The following is a 16,818-nucleotide window of genomic DNA, read 5'->3' as shown; positions in this document are numbered from 1 at the left end:
CTCACAATACCCAGTAAAAAGCTACACTCTACACAGCATCTAAGCAGGTCTCACAGGGTCAGAAACCCCCCTCTAATTTTGGAAGGGGGGGCGAGGAATCTTCAAACACATTCAAAAATTCCTTCCCAAGAACGAAGGCAGGCATGAACACATTCTTAAAACCTTGCTCTCGGACACAAAATTAAGCATCTGCAACACCCTCGGGAAAGGTCTCTCCATGCTACGAAAGATGACACAGCTGGGATCTTAACTCAGGATGAAATATTTATGGTATCAGCAAGTCTTTCCAGTGTGACAGGATAGCAGGAGCACTGATAAACTAAATATACAGTGTGCTAGTAGAAAGAGGGTATGACCAGATAAACATACAACACTGAGGTTACCGATTTCATTTTAAAATTCCCCAAAAGGTTACAAAGACCAAGTTTACAAAGAGTCTTATCAGGACAGAGCACTACTAGAGGCTTTAGCAGAAGATGTGGGATGGACACTAGGACAGCTATGTGAAAAAGATGATACAAACTTCTTAATCTGTTTTTAAATTAAAAAATGCCTTGCCAATATTACTACATAAGACTAGTTTATAAATACTTTGTCACACTGTAATGCAAAACAAAATGTTTTAGGACAGTTTTTGCTAAAATCTTTCTCCATGCTTTCAGGACATGCAAAAAGGAGGCTTGTAAAGGTGAAGCTAACCTTAATCTTCTGTCCTAACTTGTGCGCAACCGAAATATCAAGCTAGTAAAAAAACCCAAAGAAACAAAAAACCCAAACCAAACAAACAATCCCCCCAAAAAACATCAACACCCTAAATTGAGCTATATTGTATAATTCCATGTCTAGATATTCCCAATTTAAAGTTACACCTTGAAACACCATCTCACAAGAAGTACCACCAGACTGGAAAAAAACCCAAGCAGTGAACTGGATACCGGGCAAAAATGAAAATAAAAAGCAAGCCTTTTTGTAGATGTTTTATGGAGGAAAAGATGGTGCTAGAATGAGGAAGATGCAATTATTACTTTACGTATGTGCTCCAACACCTTTAACGCATGCAACAGATAACTCCTCTTAAGCTTTAAATCATGAAACAGCATACAGCATTAAATGCTTCTAAATTCTGCATAGGCAAAAATACATGCATCTTTGATATGCCATGAGAAAATGTTGTTAAGTCATCAATGCAGAACTAACAATATGGAAATGCCAATTACTGCTATTCCTCTACATTTAAAACAGATTTAAATTTTTAAAAATACATTAACAATACATGAACTGCAATGTTTCAACAACATATTTTGTCCTGAATTTTACTTAAGTGAAATACATCACACAACTTTCAGGTAACAAGTAAATTATATACTGCTACTAACAGCTGTGCTTGACTGCATACCACTTCCCACCCAACCCCCACCCCCCAAAAAATCTGACTTAAGGATCAGCCATCTTTAGTACTGACAACAAATAAAAATCTGTCCAAGTAAACTAAGAAAATTTAGCAATTAACATAATGCTGTATTAACACTTCTCTGCACCTCTCTAAAGAAAGCCTGACTTAAATAAAACTTTTTTAAAAGCTTTACGGAACTTGTAACAGCCTGATAAATAGTCCAAATTTCTGAAACTTACCCAAAAGATTTTGTTAACTTCTTAGTTCCAACTGGTTTGTCACTATGTTGCAGCTCATAAAACACTCTTTGCAATGCTAAAGGAACACTTTTGGATGAATCATCTCCTTCTGTGGGCATCATGTAAACAGCCTAGAAAGGCATTTAGTTCAATTAGTATCTAAGGAAAAGTTTATTGCTCATATTGTTTAATGCATTCTTTCCTCTTCAGTGACTTCCTTCATATAATTCCATTTAATCATCATTCCAAAAGAGTCTGAAGAAAAAAAAAGATCTCATACTGTACTGTAAAAACATTAATTGTCTGGAACGACTCTTTAGCACAGTGGTTAGAAAGATGTGAACAGATTCAGTTCATGGTTATTTTATCTAAACAGTTCCCTTATTCCACCTTAGAAAAGTAAACACATTATTAAAGCACTCAACACCTTCGAACAACATATCACACCTGGCATGTCTAGACAATCGTCACGGTAGGACCTGATACACTGATCAATACCATAGGCTTTTGAAAATAACTTCAGGTTTGTGCTGTAGCTTGGCTATCTGTGAATATTGCCACCTACAGTGGAGGAAAAAACCAAACCACCACCACATGAAGCCATAAAGGGCAACAAGTGCAAGAAAACAGAAACTGTCCACACGGAGGACAAGGATGTCAGAGGAAGCCGAGATTCCCCAATACATTCATTCCTACCTAACATCATTGCTCTCCAGCAAATAAACAGCTTACAATTCAATTCACCGATTATACTCATCTGGGAAGGATTGAGAACAAAGAAATTACACAAATAGACCAAACAGGGATTAGGAGAGTGCAATAGGCACTGAAATGAGATTCACTTCTTTAAAAGTGTACACCAATATATCTAGGGAAAAGCAACAGCCAAGTAAAGGTATTTACAGGGAGATGCTCATTTAGAAAGCATAAACATAAAAAGGAAAAAGACAACTCCAGAAGGAGATTAGGTAACAACACGTGAAAAACTGAAGACTCCAATATTAAGTAGCATATGAAAAAACCTGTTAAGAAACAGAAAAATTGCCACCTGAATTTTTGCCTGTAAAACAACAGGGGATGATCTCAGTAGTTCTCACTCAGTTTCTGCATCAGCCTAGACCTCAGAGGTGTCCAGCACCTCTAACTTAGCCTGTACTACAGTTCCCTCCATACAGGACAAGGTTAGTACTTCCAGTACTTAGCTGAATTATTGGGGAAACATATTTATTGCTACCTGAAAGCTCAGTCCAGATATGATGGGAACCAGTTGAGACAGACATTAGATAAAGACACAGCTGATAGAAAAAGAACACAAGGGAATGACAAAAAAGAAAGGAAGGGGGGGAAAAAAGGCAAAAAAAAAAGTTGTTAAGTTGGCAGGCCAGTTTCCTATTCCAATTCTGAATAGCCACAATATTTTTCAAATGTACAGCAACATAAATACTTTGAAGAATAATACAATAAGCAACTATCTGCAGAATAGCTACAGTAATAAGATGAAATAAAAGAAAATTTGTTACTGAAATATCAATCGGTTTCATAAAGGAAGCAAATCCCTTACATTCAGACAGAAAAATACTAGTTACGTATGCAACTGTAAAGCAATATGACAGTTCACATAACTATCTTTTAGATTTTAAATTTAATTTCCCAAATTTAACAATAAAAAGAGATAATCTAAAGCAGAATCGTGACTGAACACTAGTAACCTCCAAATGTTATGTTGCTACTTAGTTCCAAGCTACATCGTTATACAGTAGTACTTTTGCATATAAAAAGGAAAACGCGGCCACAAATTAGCTGGAATTTATCATCAACTTTTTGTTGAACGACAGCCACAGAACTCTTATTTCATTGGGGTAATTTTAAAAACAACAGTCCAGCCTCACCCTAACGGTAACAAAAACTTGGCTTTAATTTCAAAATTTGCTTAAACTGCTTTTTTTCAATTTCATAAATAGAAGAAAATGGCATCTTCAATTTTATCATCAGCAACAAGTTTTAACTTTTGAAACTCAATAATTGTTCATGCCATTGTTTTTGCCAATCCAGCAGGGTAACTACCTGGCTAGCCTGGAAAAATTAAGAAAACAAAATATAGCATTTTCTCCTGTAGTTGCATCAGCAGCTTTTCTAATGAGCTAAGCATTGCTTTAGGAGTTTAGCATTTATAGTGATTTAGCCTGAAGAGAACTCTGTAGGTTCTGAGCTCTGCTCCTGCTCACAAAGGTACCAAGTTCCATGCTGGGTCCAGTTGCTCAGGGTCATGTCCAGCTGGCTTCTGAGCATGTTCAGGAATGGAGCCCACAACTTCCCCACACATCCTATTGTAAAGCTGGACCACCCTGATTATGAGAATTCATTTCCCAAGATCGGAACATACAATTTCAAAACAATTCTAATAAGCTGACAAATCTATTTTCAATTGCTTCTCTATTTTTATTATCCAAATGCAGAGTTACAGTTAACCATGCTGATCTGGGCAAACTCCAAATCAAATATGAATAGCTAAAAATATATCTTTGGTTGTACAAGCCAAAGTTATTTTTTGCTTTAAGATATGAACAGTATAGGATCACAGAATGGTTTGGGTTGGAAGAGACCTTAAAGATCCCCTAGTCCCAAATCCCCTGCCATGGACAGGGAGACCTCCCACTAGAGCACGATGCTCAAAATATCAAAACAAGCCAGCATCTCGCAGAGTAAACTTAACCTCTCCCTGGTTTATGAACCCTTTTAAAAGCTGGTCTTCACTGGCTAAAGGTAGAAACAGGCAACGATTGAATGACCATGCCTCAGATCCTCCAAATCTCTCAGCCACTATTAATTGTTTTTGACATCTTATGCTTTTTAAAAACCAAATATATAGTAAAGTACTTGCTATTTGTTTAAACAAATAAGATACAAAGATAATTAAAAAATACAAATATACACAGTGCTGACACTTTCACAAAATAAATACTGAAATGCTAAATGTTCTTCATAACAAACCAAGATGATACTATAGCAGGTCAACCTAGTCAACCTAGTGGTTGACTCTTCCATCAAAAAAGTATAAATTGAGCTCAAAATACTGAAATAATCACAATCAGATCCTTTGCATTTAGTTCCTATTTGGTTTCCTCATATACCATCTGAACAATTAATTCTTTTCCTGTATCTCTCAAGTAATATTAAAATAATCATTTACAATTTATTTATAATTACTACATTCCAGCTGCCATTGAATAAAAACACCAGTTTTGTTTCTTCTGGAATTCTAAATGTGTTCCTACAAACTAAACATTTCACACATAGTCATTCTTCGGTTCTTCATTCTTTTTACGTATCCAAGTATTATCAAAACCCGTTTCTCAAAGCTTACGTGTTTCTCTAAGCTAAAACAAATCACTTTTCAAATACAATCCTCTACAAACCTGTATCTTTATGCCCTACCATTCCAAACTCTGAAAGCTGGACCTCAGGATCAAGGAGTGAGGATATTTTTTTTTTTTGATCCATTTGGAAAAAGCAGAATCTCTAATTTAACACTTGAGAAATTCCCTCAGGAAACAAACACAGAAGAGTGATAGGGACATGTATAGGCAATGGCTATAAGCAAAAGACAAAGAGATATGAGAAAAAAAATCAAGATATTTACATCATAAAAGAATGCTACAGATAAGCCTGAACACACTGCTGAAAGTAAGAAGGAAAGAAAATACTGTGTATGAAATTCCAAGGTAAGGTAAAATACATTGGATAACACGAGGAGAGCCAGATCGAAATGTACTGGACGAGTATTTCTGGTTTTAGTATAGTTCTATACACATTCTGCAATGTTGTCATGAATTGTGGGGAATTTTTCAAGGGAGGTGACGAAAGTTTCAAGATGGGCTGCGTGCAGACACAAGTACTGCCTGGCTGGCAGCGCTAATGACCATGTAACATGGTCCAAGGTCAAACCTGGACCCATTTGGGAAGCTACTACTGTCCCTTGCCTGGGCGGACTATATTTAAGCATGCATTTAGCAGTCACAGACAAATAAAGACATGCTCTGAAGAGAAAGTTCCTTTGCTTTATTCCCTACCGCTGAAGCCACCTGGCTTGCTAATAAATGGAGGTCTCATTTCAAAAACCCAAGAACCTCCCATCTGTCATCTGGAAACAGAGCTGAGAATGATGGACCTCTCCATCAGTCCTCACGCTCACCAGAGTCTGACTTTCCATAGCTATGTGCTTGCCTTTGCTGTTGTTCCTGGCTTTCCCAGCTCTACTCCCAACAGCAACTTCCCTGTTAACAAAGCTCTAAACAACAAAAGAAATCATTCTTTCTTCTAAGGAAGGAGGACTAACAGAAAGAATGGTGATGAGCAAATTGAGAATACTACATATTTCATTTTCGTAGGTTTTAAGAGGAACATGTTTGCTGAAAGTGAAAACAAAAACGTTGTTGAAATTCATACTTTCAGACCAGAAAACTACCAATTCATCCCTATCCGTAATAATGGCAAACGAGTATTAAAACTGTTTAAAACTACTGCTGTAGTCAGTTGTGTTTGTAGGGCTCTGAAAACCTGAAGAATGAGCAAAGAATTAGGCATTTCAGCTGATGTCCAGTAACATTTCTATAAAGGAAGCTGCAGTTACCAGCTTGTAAATCAAGCTTCCCCATATGGTCACTATCCAGATAATAACACTCCCTAAAAGCCAATATTTATTTGGGGGCTGGGGGAGAAATGCAGGGGAATGCCTGAAAAGATTCGTTCAGTTGAAACAAATCTGTATCACAAAAAGAATTTCTTCTTCACAGAAGAAGATTACTTCATGGTACATATTGATTTACTGACTACAAGACAGTCTTGAAAGGAACTACTCAATTGGATTAGATGGAGCTATTATAAAAACGCATTTTTCTTTCAAGAGCAAAGTGAAGTTTGTCCAGAAACATAAAGTGCAGCAACATTATGAGTGCTGAGCAAAACGGCATTATAACAAATCATAAACTGAGTAAGTAATTTATACCTCTTGCAAAAAAGAAACAGGTGCATCATGGAAAACAAGTCAAGTATTTATTTCTTGTATGTGGCACTGGTACAGTCTGCTGGAGTTTGATGTGTTACTTTCTGCAGTGCTTCAGAGTAAGCAGCATGTTGCAAAAGAGAAAAAAAAAGAAATCCCAACTGGGACACTTAAGAGGCCACAGAGATAGAAATACTGGTAAGATCGTGGAAAAACTAAGACAGTGGAAAGCAGCTACATTAAAAAGAGATGTTTTGTAGAAAAGAAAGCTTAATGGAAATGTAACAACTAGCATACAAAAGCGAAAGCATAAGTCAGAACAGTACATTTTCACTAGGAGACACACAATAAGGACAGGAATGCATGAAAGGATGAATTAGAATCAAAGGACACGCCAATAAACTAAACAGTGCTAAGTTACAATTTTTCCCAAGTATATCCCCCCCTTCCAGATAGCCACCTCCAATATCAAGTCATCGTTTCTGTTTTATCCTATCATTAAGGCAACTGCACTCTTTTAAAATGGTATCTAAATGGATCTAGCGTTTTTCATCCTGGGTTTGGATGAGGTATTTATTAAGCTGATACTTAAAGCAGTTCTTCCTTCCATCAAAGAAATAACATCTACAGTAAATAAAAAACATGAATGAAGCAAATATAAGATTGTTTAAACTACTGAAATTATAATGCTTTCCATCACTACAAAGATGCTAATCATAATAACAGCAGCAATTCACCTGTGTAATAAAAGTTAAAAGATGGAACAAATGAATTACAAAGGTCATACAAGTTTATCCTTTTACAGTCTAAGAAACACCCTTTACGCTTAGGTCTTCAGCAGGTACTCTGCTTTCACAAAAACCCGAAAGCTTATGTTCAACAAGCCCTAAAAGGAAGCCTCCTGCACATAGCCTAAAGAAGGATGCACATCACCACGTAACTTACAACTTCTCTGAAAGGATGAAGGAAGCAAAACAAACACACAGCTCTGTTTTGAAGCATTTATAAATACAACACGTTGGATATTTCAAATAGCAATCTGATTTTATTTCCTATATTAATTACCTTTCGTAGCTGATTTGTGAAAAATAAAGTCTGTAACAAACTGTTCATGTAACAAGTTGCTCCCTGGTTCTTTAAGCCAACATATCCTGTGTGCTTCTTTGAATCCCACCTAGAAAACAGTTAGTTGTTAAAACCAAGATAGTTCTGTATTAAGTATAATAAAGAGTATTTATTTTAAGGCAGCGCTGCTGGTAGATATCAGCTACTCTTCAGTGTTACTTAAGGTTTAAATAAACTACACTTCACTACTGCCTGCCTGTAACAACAGTCTTCGCAATTAAATGCTTTGTGATTCTGTTATGTTTTCATTTTGAAGATGTTCTATATGGCAGAAAAATTATGTATTATGAAAGTGCACTGGAAGCCAGGTCTGCACTTCTAAGGACAAGTCTGCACTTCATACAACTGCTTTGTTTACAAGTGACATGAAGTAGAATGACTCTGATAAGGCAGTTTTAAAACAACTGTAAACCAAGGCAAGCTACATAGGTTTCAGACACAGTCAGGCGGCTCTGCTATCAGCTGTAAGATCAGAAACGAGGTTAGATTTGCAGAGGTGTTAAATCACTAATCAATTCATATAGAAATTAAAAGTTCCACAACATTATGCTGACTAATGCAAATGGAAATTTAACCTATACAAAAATCTGACTAATGAAAAATACCGCCACCTCAGAATCCATCAATTAAAAGTGACAAAGTGAGAATGTCTAATGAGAGCTACAAATGTTAACACAAAATACTTTGACAATCTCAGTCAACATTAAAATTATTCATTCGAATTTTTTTTTTTTTTTTAAACAGATACTTACGCCACTCCATGTGGAGCATCTGCTTGAACATAGACTTCAAAAGTAACTTTGTCCTCTTCTATAAAGCCTTTTTCAGGATCAGTAACTTCCTGTACAACAGGAATGACATGAACATGAAAACTGGAGCTTGCAACAAGAAGCATCCAGTTAGGCATCACTTTCTTATTTCCAAGTTAGAGAGAGCTCCAGCTGAGCTATCAGTAATAATTAAACTGAAGAACACCAACAAAGCTGTTTTTCAGCCTAATACACTTTATTCTTTTTCCTCATGTCTCAATACAGGAAACTTGTTCTTGGCTTTTAAGATTTTGCAGTACTAATTCAATTTTTGGTGGATAGTAAGAGTCGGTAATGAAAGGCTCTGCTTCTTCTAGACAATATTTCAGACAGATGAAAAATTAAGGGCCCAACTTTTGAAAATACTTCAAAAGCTGTCTCAATTCAAAAGAAGCCTTAGTAGTATTATTAGTACATTAAATATCTCTACACATATACATATACATATACAAAGAACACATAGAAATGCAAGAAAATCTATTTCCTTCAGAATTACATTGACTATCACACAGTGAAAACAATAAGCAAACATTCAGATATGCAGAAAATAATATGTGAATATTTGGATCACAATGCAAGTAAATGCAATCTACAATAATTAAGTACAGGACTTTAAGAAATTGAAGAAGAATCTACAGCAATGACAGAAAAAACAGCTTGGAAAATAACCCTTTTCTATAGGTATCTCGCTATTCCAGAGTGCCAGTTCAAACCCGCTCCTCTTTAGTAACAGATTAATAAATGTCCAATTACTTACACTCCAGGCCATGAAGTTGGAAAAGCCCCAGTCATTTTCCTTATGAAAGAATAAGTGACTAATACGACGACTGAATGATTTTTCATCATCCTTGTAGTTTATTATCTTGAGAACTGCTTGTGCGTGACAAGACCATGATCTATAAATATAGAAGAAACATTCAAAATTCATTCAAAATGAAGGTTTTTATACTCATTAAAATAAATTTTTTGTTAGGGATTTTTGGTACATTACTTTCATGTAAAGGATTTTTTTTTTTTTTTCCCCTTATTAGGTGTTAATATTTGGTTAATTGCTATTGAGGGCATGAATCCTCAGGGCCTTCTGAAGCCACATTATGACTGTGAAGCTGGAATGGAGATTTTCTTAGGGCAACAGTGTTGTGAAGAAAGTACTGTCAAGCAATTACAGCTAACTCATTTAAGAAGTTAACCACTGGTCTCCGAGGCAAACTGTTTCTATCTACTTCAATGCAGATGGACAGGCAAACTCAAAAGGTAGCCTTGGTGGCTGGAGTGGCACCTCAGCCTTTGGCTAGAGAAAGGAGGCAGCAGTTCTACCCTCCCTCCCACAAGATAAACTCTCCAACCCTGGTTTTCTCAGCAGCACTTCTTTATGACCATTCATGTTCAGATTCATCCCACTTGTGCAAGACTATCAAACCGAGTATCAGTTCAGACAAGGTCTTGTCATTCCTCATGCAGGGTCATTGCTGCTTGCTTAGCTCCACCAGCTGCACCTTGGTTGATGCTTTTGAAGATCATGTTACCCTTTTTCTGAGACTACCTGCATGTGAATCACTTCTCCTGTGACTAGTTAACAAGCTTGCAACTTTCTTCTTTACCTTTGCACTAATCACTTGCCTTTTAGGTTCCAAAAATAATGGAGAAGAGCAACTTCCTACAACTACAAGTTGTGTGACATGTGGTGCAAGTGTGGAGTTACCCTACTGGAAAGGATACCTATGATGGGTCTGCACTCTAGTTGGATAAGGTGCAGTAATGCCCCAGAAATTTGTATTTATCTTTTTTAATTTCTGTATTGTTTACAGAAATGGTCAAAGACAGCCAATTTCCATTTGCACGCAGGACTCCAAGAGCATGTACATGTTGGTATCTCGCTTGATGAATGATGAATTCCACTTAAGCAGACGACTGCCTTGTACACCGCTTTGCCCCAACTGGTAGCAGATACCTGCTCACATGCTTTACAGGGCAGGATTTTAGAGGGCAGAGTTAGAGAAGATCCAGCACTGCTTCCATTTGAAATAAATCCAAAACCTTTCCCATGCCAAGAAAAACATCAGTCGAAGACCTCCCCCCAGCAATCAAACAGAAATATAGATATCTAAATTCTACTACAAACTTGTAGCTACATAAGCTACTTTTAGCTTGTCCTAAGGAGAGGATTATTCTTATGCTTTGGGGTTTAGAGAAGTGGTGGGGAAAGGGGGACTCAAACTCTTGCAAGATTTTTTTCCTCTTGCAGAAAAAGCTAGGTAAAATAATTTTTTTAGATGTTTGTACTTTGTGCGATACAGAATAACTAGTATCAAATAAGGACTTGTACAATAATTAGAAGGGTCTTACGTGGAATCAGATTCAGCATTGCACTGAAGGAAGAATCCTACGCTTTTTTGGTGTGGTCTGTCTGGGTAGAGTCGTGGCATAACCATGATCTTCCATGGCAAATTCCGTACAAAGCAGGGAGGACTGAGAACTGACTCGCTCAATCTGTTGAAGCGTTCAACTGTAAACTGAAATGTTGCTTCTGACCGCCAACTTGTATCTGTAACACATACACACAAAATTATTTGAAAAACCTCATGTCCCTAACTCCAAAACATCATCTTCAAAAATCATGCAACGTGAGCATGTTTTATGTGGTGGGATACTGGAAGCAACAAAAAGAACCCCAAACCCTGAGAGGCACTGAACTCCTTAGCAACTGAAGTTTCAATTTTTTCAACTTTCAAAAACACTGCAACACCATCCAGGAAAACAGAGTACTGAAAGATGCATTCCTTTTGTACATTATTTTCTTTTTAGCAATAGAATTTGCTACCACTCAAGTTTCCTCTAAAGCAGCAGGTACAGCAAGACAGAGACATCAATTTACAGCATAAAACACAACCCACTCTAACTCCTCTTGTTGTGTAGTGTCTTCACAGCCCAGTTTAAGTCAGCTCCTTGCATGAACCAAGACGTGCAAAGATTTCAACAATCTTTTCAACTGTCCTATTGATACCAAGTCACCGTTCAGTTGTTTTCTGCTTGCAACAATATCTTTTCAAAATAGACGAACCCCACTGGTCAGATAGTGCGTTTTTTTTTAAATCTCATACCAGTTTGCTGAATAATAGCTCATGAGAAGGGTCTTGCATTTTTTGTGGTATGTGACAATTTTAAAGATTTTTAGTGATCTAAAACAAAGTTAAATGAGATACTTCTTGGGGTTTTTTTATAATAACTTCTTTTGATACACACAATTAAACTAATTTTGCCTTCTTCCCACATACCCAGTTCTTCATATACCACAATCTGTTCTGCTTCTGTTGCACAAAGCTATATCAGGGTGCCGAAGACTGACAGCCTCAGGAAGGCACAAGGCTGGGCTCTCTCTATTGTGACATGCCTCATGTTGCATACAGGGAGGAAAAACCTGCAACTTATCCCAATAATTTTACAGGGTGGGGATGAAGTACAGAGCGCGAGCAAGACACTCCTCTCCTTTTCCATGGTTCCAGCTTAACACCTGTTTAACACGGACAGATTTGCTACTGGGTGTAAGGAGGTTCGAGGAGCACACAGGGCAGCACCCACGGTCAGACCGCTGTTCTCATAGCGCTCAGGGGCGATGCAGAACCAAAGCAGGTATGTCACATGTGCAGCGACAGCTGAAACCAAAAGCACTGGGGTACACCACCACCAAGCCAGAAACTGGATCATGAAATTATGTGACAAGGTGCACAGTATACAACAAATGTATTATTTGCATGTATACATGCAAAGCAGTCATTCACTCAGAAAGCTTTTAACGGCAGAGACAGTGTTGAATGTTTTTATTTGTTTTAGAAACAGGTGAGCCCTGATTGCTACCTTACTTAAAAAAATGAAACTCTCTGGTCTACAACATGCAACAGTGTAAAGATACAGAAAATTAACAAGTCTTGTCCACAACTGCCAGGGAGCTTTGACAGATTTCATTCTCCCTTGCAAAACAGCTTTCTTTTCAAGCAGTCGTCCTACTTCTGATCTTGATTTTGGCAACACAGTTGATCTTATTTGTGTATGGCCTGACAGGCCTAAGCATTCCCAATTATCTCTTGAAAGTAATAGTCCTACAGCAGTTACCAGCTTCCCCTCTCCTCTACAACTGCAATGACCTTCGTGTTACCCTGTGCTGTCAGCTTCCACGGTAATGGAAGAGTTCAAAGGATTTTTTTCTCCTCTTTTTCCCTACAGGTAAGTATAGCTAACCAGTAGTCTATAATGTAGGTAAAAACTGTTCCCTATTCATTTTAGTTACTCACTGCCTGTTGACAAAGTAGAGAGCTGGTCTTCTATGACTAAGAGTCAGACAGGTTGCAGCCAAAGGAGCTGTACGCTCTCAAAATTGATTTGCAGCCAGAATCAAAATAAATCCATAACACCGGTAACAATTTAATATCAGCCTTGCATCACGCGTATCTCAAAGCAGCTCCAGAGCGCCTCCCTACTCACCATCACAAACCGAGCCCGTGGGCTTAGTCTAAGCCTACAAAAAATGAGCCGACCACGTTTGCTTTCTGCTTCCTTTGATGCAGTTTCAGAGCACTTCAGTGAAAGGATGCAGCAGCGCTGCTACCATGTCAGCTAAAAAAGGCAGCCCACGCAGCATCTGCAGATGCTTCAGAGAAAGTTTCCCTGTATTTCTTGATTTCTTTTCAGGAAAGCCTGTGCATGAGAGCTCACCAGGGAAGGGTACTCTTCTCAGTAAAATATTTGAGCAATCACTAGTAACTATTCCATAAAAATGCAACCTCATAACAGAGGTCAACCCTAAAATAGAATTTTCTTTAAAAATGCAAAACACAACCCCTCAAAATAACAACCTTCCTTTCACTCCAGAAAGCCCATATTTTTAGTAAGTGTAATTGATCAAAACATGAATTATATTAAACAACGAAGTTTAAATAGCAAGTGCGATGAGTATTCTTCCAGAGCACAAAGAAATAATATCTTTTTTTCACCATCACCAACATGTCCACTATTTTCCAATAAAAGACTGCAGTTGGCAGCCCAGTGATTTAGTAGTGACTTGCAGGTAAGACTTCTACAAATCCCTGAACTACAGATACATGATCCTGAGCACGATCCTGAACAGAAGATAGAAAGACCCCAGACCCAGCTGACAATGCCTGGTGAAATTACATACAATGACTTATGCTTGCTACATGGCAAAGATTTTTTCACTGGTAAGTTGAATGTCACATCTAGCACCTTGATACAGCAAAGATCCTTCAAATCAGAGATCCAAATACAGAACATGATCCATTTTAAGAACTGAAATACATATTTAAGTGTTTATACCTTTGGGAAAAGCAGATTTCTTTATTTTCTTAGTAAATGTTGCTACCTTTAAAGTACCCTGATGTTATTAAAATATTCTGAACCTGAATTATTAATGGAGAAACTGGCTGAATAGTCCATGAATATTTTAATAATGATCCAAATACAGCATGCAATACTAGTATATGGCTAAGACTGGTGCTTCTGAAAGCCTCCTAGCCTCTGCAGTTCTTCACAGAAATGAGACTTCAGTAGGTAATTGCAAAGCTGTGAGTTTATCTTTAGCTAGGGATCTTCTGTTTGAAATTTAACTTCTAGGAGAATTTGTTCTACGTGCCGTTTCAAATACTGATGAACTTGCAAATAAAATTTGATCAGAACCTTGGTTTTATTATTTTTTATTTGCAGAAGCTGCTACTCCAGCTCACAAAGCCTAATTCATTAAGTCATTCTCTGAATATTAAGTCATAGCCTATTCCTTCAGCTGGTTCTTTTTAATTGCTAAGGCATCATACAAAGCAATAACAGGTTCTAGTCAAACCACTTGAGAGAACACAGCCTTATCTTAAAGTCCTGTTGGTGGTCCACTGCTGCCCACATAATGTGTTCTTCAAAATGCCTGTGGTTAGTTGCCTAGCAAAGGCGATGAGACCTGCACTTTTTTCCAATCTTATCAGTCATTGCTTTTTCTGCTAAACAAGAGGAACAAAATCACCTCAAAGGTTTCCCCAACTCAAAAATTCACCAGAAAGCTGGTTTCTATGATCCAGCTGGATGCATCAACCTTTTATCCTACTCTTCACCTCTTCTGCAGGAACACTAAACTCATTAAGATCTTCACTGAAGAGATACCTAAATTCTCTTCATGCATTCTTTATCAGTTCAGATTGATTCCACTCTCTATGAATAACAGCAAGGGAAAACAGAGCATGTGTATCAAAGAGACCAATGCCTCCTTCCATCTTTTCCTATCTTGTGAATCTCCAAGCTGTCCATTATACATGTACATCAAGCTGCAAACCAGGATAGCAAGAGAATAAACAGCAAGACAGCAATTGCACTGGTATGTAAATAATGCAACAGCAAGCAGCTAATCTGATTTACAAGACTTGGAAAAGAGGCATCATCCGCTTACATGATGCAAGTCTTCAGGAATGTTTTTGCAATTACAACATTTTGCAATAACACTATTTTCTATCCATGGCAATGCAGAGCTATAACAGCACCAAAATGCAGCCAGACACTCCTTATTCAAATATGATAATAAGGAACTATTAAGAGTATTGCTTAATAATCAAACTTAACCCCCAACAGCAGAGCTCTTGACTATCCTGAAAGTCCACAAAGACATGAGTGCCACCACAAATGCAGTAGCTTTCACAAGCCCTTTGCCAAATACCTTCAGGGACTACTTCTCCCTACCGCGACACTTTCAGATCCAGTTCTCTGAGAGGAACTGAATATTTAGTAAATGAAAGAAAGTGTCTGACAATAGCTTTTGAGTTTAAAAAATCCATCTTTTTCTGAATGAAGAGATGTACACCCGATTATTGCCTTCCTTGATACTGGCTGTGTTTCATCAGTTGCTTCTGCAGCTTAAGTCCCTTTTGCTTGTACAACATCTGGACAATTTTTTGTACTAACTGACCAATGTGTTTTCTACTGGCTGTATTGACAGCAAACCCTACCAGGCTTTCTACCTATAAACCTCATTACCGCCGAGAAGTTCAACAGAGCTGTCCTTGCCGGTCAGTGTCAACCCACATGATCTTCTCTTGCCACCCTGCAAATACCATGGCCTGACAAAGATATTTAACATCTTTTATAACAGGTGACTTGATTTGGATAAAACCAGTGTTCCCTATTTCAGTCTCAGCTAGTTACTCTGAGCAAGGAATTGAAGCCCTCCGAGTAAGAGCAGGCAATCAGACAAAAAAAACCCCATAGGCTAACCAGACCTCATTTTTACTTTATTGCAAGAATCTGACCATGGGAAACTTTATCTTTGCCAATGATACAGAGGAAATCCAACCATGAAATGCTTCTGACCTGAACTTAAACCATATTCTCTTTGTGTAACATTATCACTCTATCAGTATTCTATTTTATTTCAATACATGAAGGTAAGCACTTTTTTGACCTTTAACCTCAAACTCTGCCTTCTCTCAAACAAAACGGGGGGGGGGGGGGGGGGGGTGGTGGAATCGCTCAATATTTTGGACAAGCCTGAAAAAAAAAAAAAAAATGTTTAAGCCTAGTCCCGAATGTACTCTCACAAAATAGCATGAAATAAGGAATCAGAGAGGAATGAATCCCAACCATATTTTTTCTTCCTTCTCCCAATTCAATTTTATTTAATGCTTCAAAATAAGAACAGTTCCCCTCCCATATCCTCTCCTAAGAAAAGAAGTATCATTGTATATTTTCCTCACTAAGCATAATAACAGACTTATGTGAATTACAGACTCATTATCTTTCTTTAAATAAGCCCAGGAACATCTATTTAAAAATTATTTGATCTTCTGTAACAGAAAAAACTGTGCAACCTTATTTTCATTTAATAGGCCAACAGAAGGATTACAAAAACCCATGTCCCCTTTTATTAACAGGACATCAATACATACTTCTTCCTTTGCATTTGCAAGTAAAAGGGCAGAGTTGGGGCAAAAAAACATTCCTCAACAGAACAGTTGCCACTGACTTACCATACAAAGACAAAATCTGATCACAGCTGCCACCTGACAAGAGAGCAGGACAGATAAGGATTCTAAAAGTCCTGAAGGAATTGCATAACTGACAAAATTACTATTCAGCAAAGCACCAGTTACAGCACATTTAAAGGGATGTATCACAAAATATAACAATGGGCAGTATCACTTTCAGCAATTTTTAATGAATACCTAGAAAGAGTAAGATAAAAAAAATCCAGGCCCTCAGATGCCT

General features: G+C 37.6%; 1 protein-coding gene across 2 annotated transcripts in view; it reads right to left on the bottom strand.

Moving 5' to 3' along the window:
* Positions 1-16,818, bottom strand: part of USP7 (ubiquitin specific peptidase 7) — a 75,688-nt gene that overhangs the window by 25,338 nt on the left and 33,532 nt on the right. The window contains exons 3-8 of one of the 2 annotated variants that reach the window (XM_013304674.3): positions 16,581-16,613; positions 10,915-11,113; positions 9,326-9,464; positions 8,512-8,600; positions 7,700-7,808; positions 1,633-1,763 (exon numbers count right to left, since the gene is read on the bottom strand). In XM_013304674.3, the coding sequence (XP_013160128.1) occupies positions 1,633-1,763; positions 7,700-7,808; positions 8,512-8,600; positions 9,326-9,464; positions 10,915-11,113; positions 16,581-16,613 (700 nt within the window). The remainder of the gene's footprint in view (positions 1-1,632; positions 1,764-7,699; positions 7,809-8,511; positions 8,601-9,325; positions 9,465-10,914; positions 11,114-16,580; positions 16,614-16,818) is intronic. The other variant, XM_005244117.4, reaches the window with a different exon arrangement.

The sequence above is a fragment of the Falco peregrinus genome, chromosome 5, assembly GCF_023634155.1.
Source record: "Falco peregrinus isolate bFalPer1 chromosome 5, bFalPer1.pri, whole genome shotgun sequence".
Lineage (NCBI taxonomy): Eukaryota > Metazoa > Chordata > Aves > Falconiformes > Falconidae > Falco > Falco peregrinus.
Note: the sequence above shows the minus strand (reverse complement) of the source record. Positions and strands in the feature narration are given on the sequence as shown.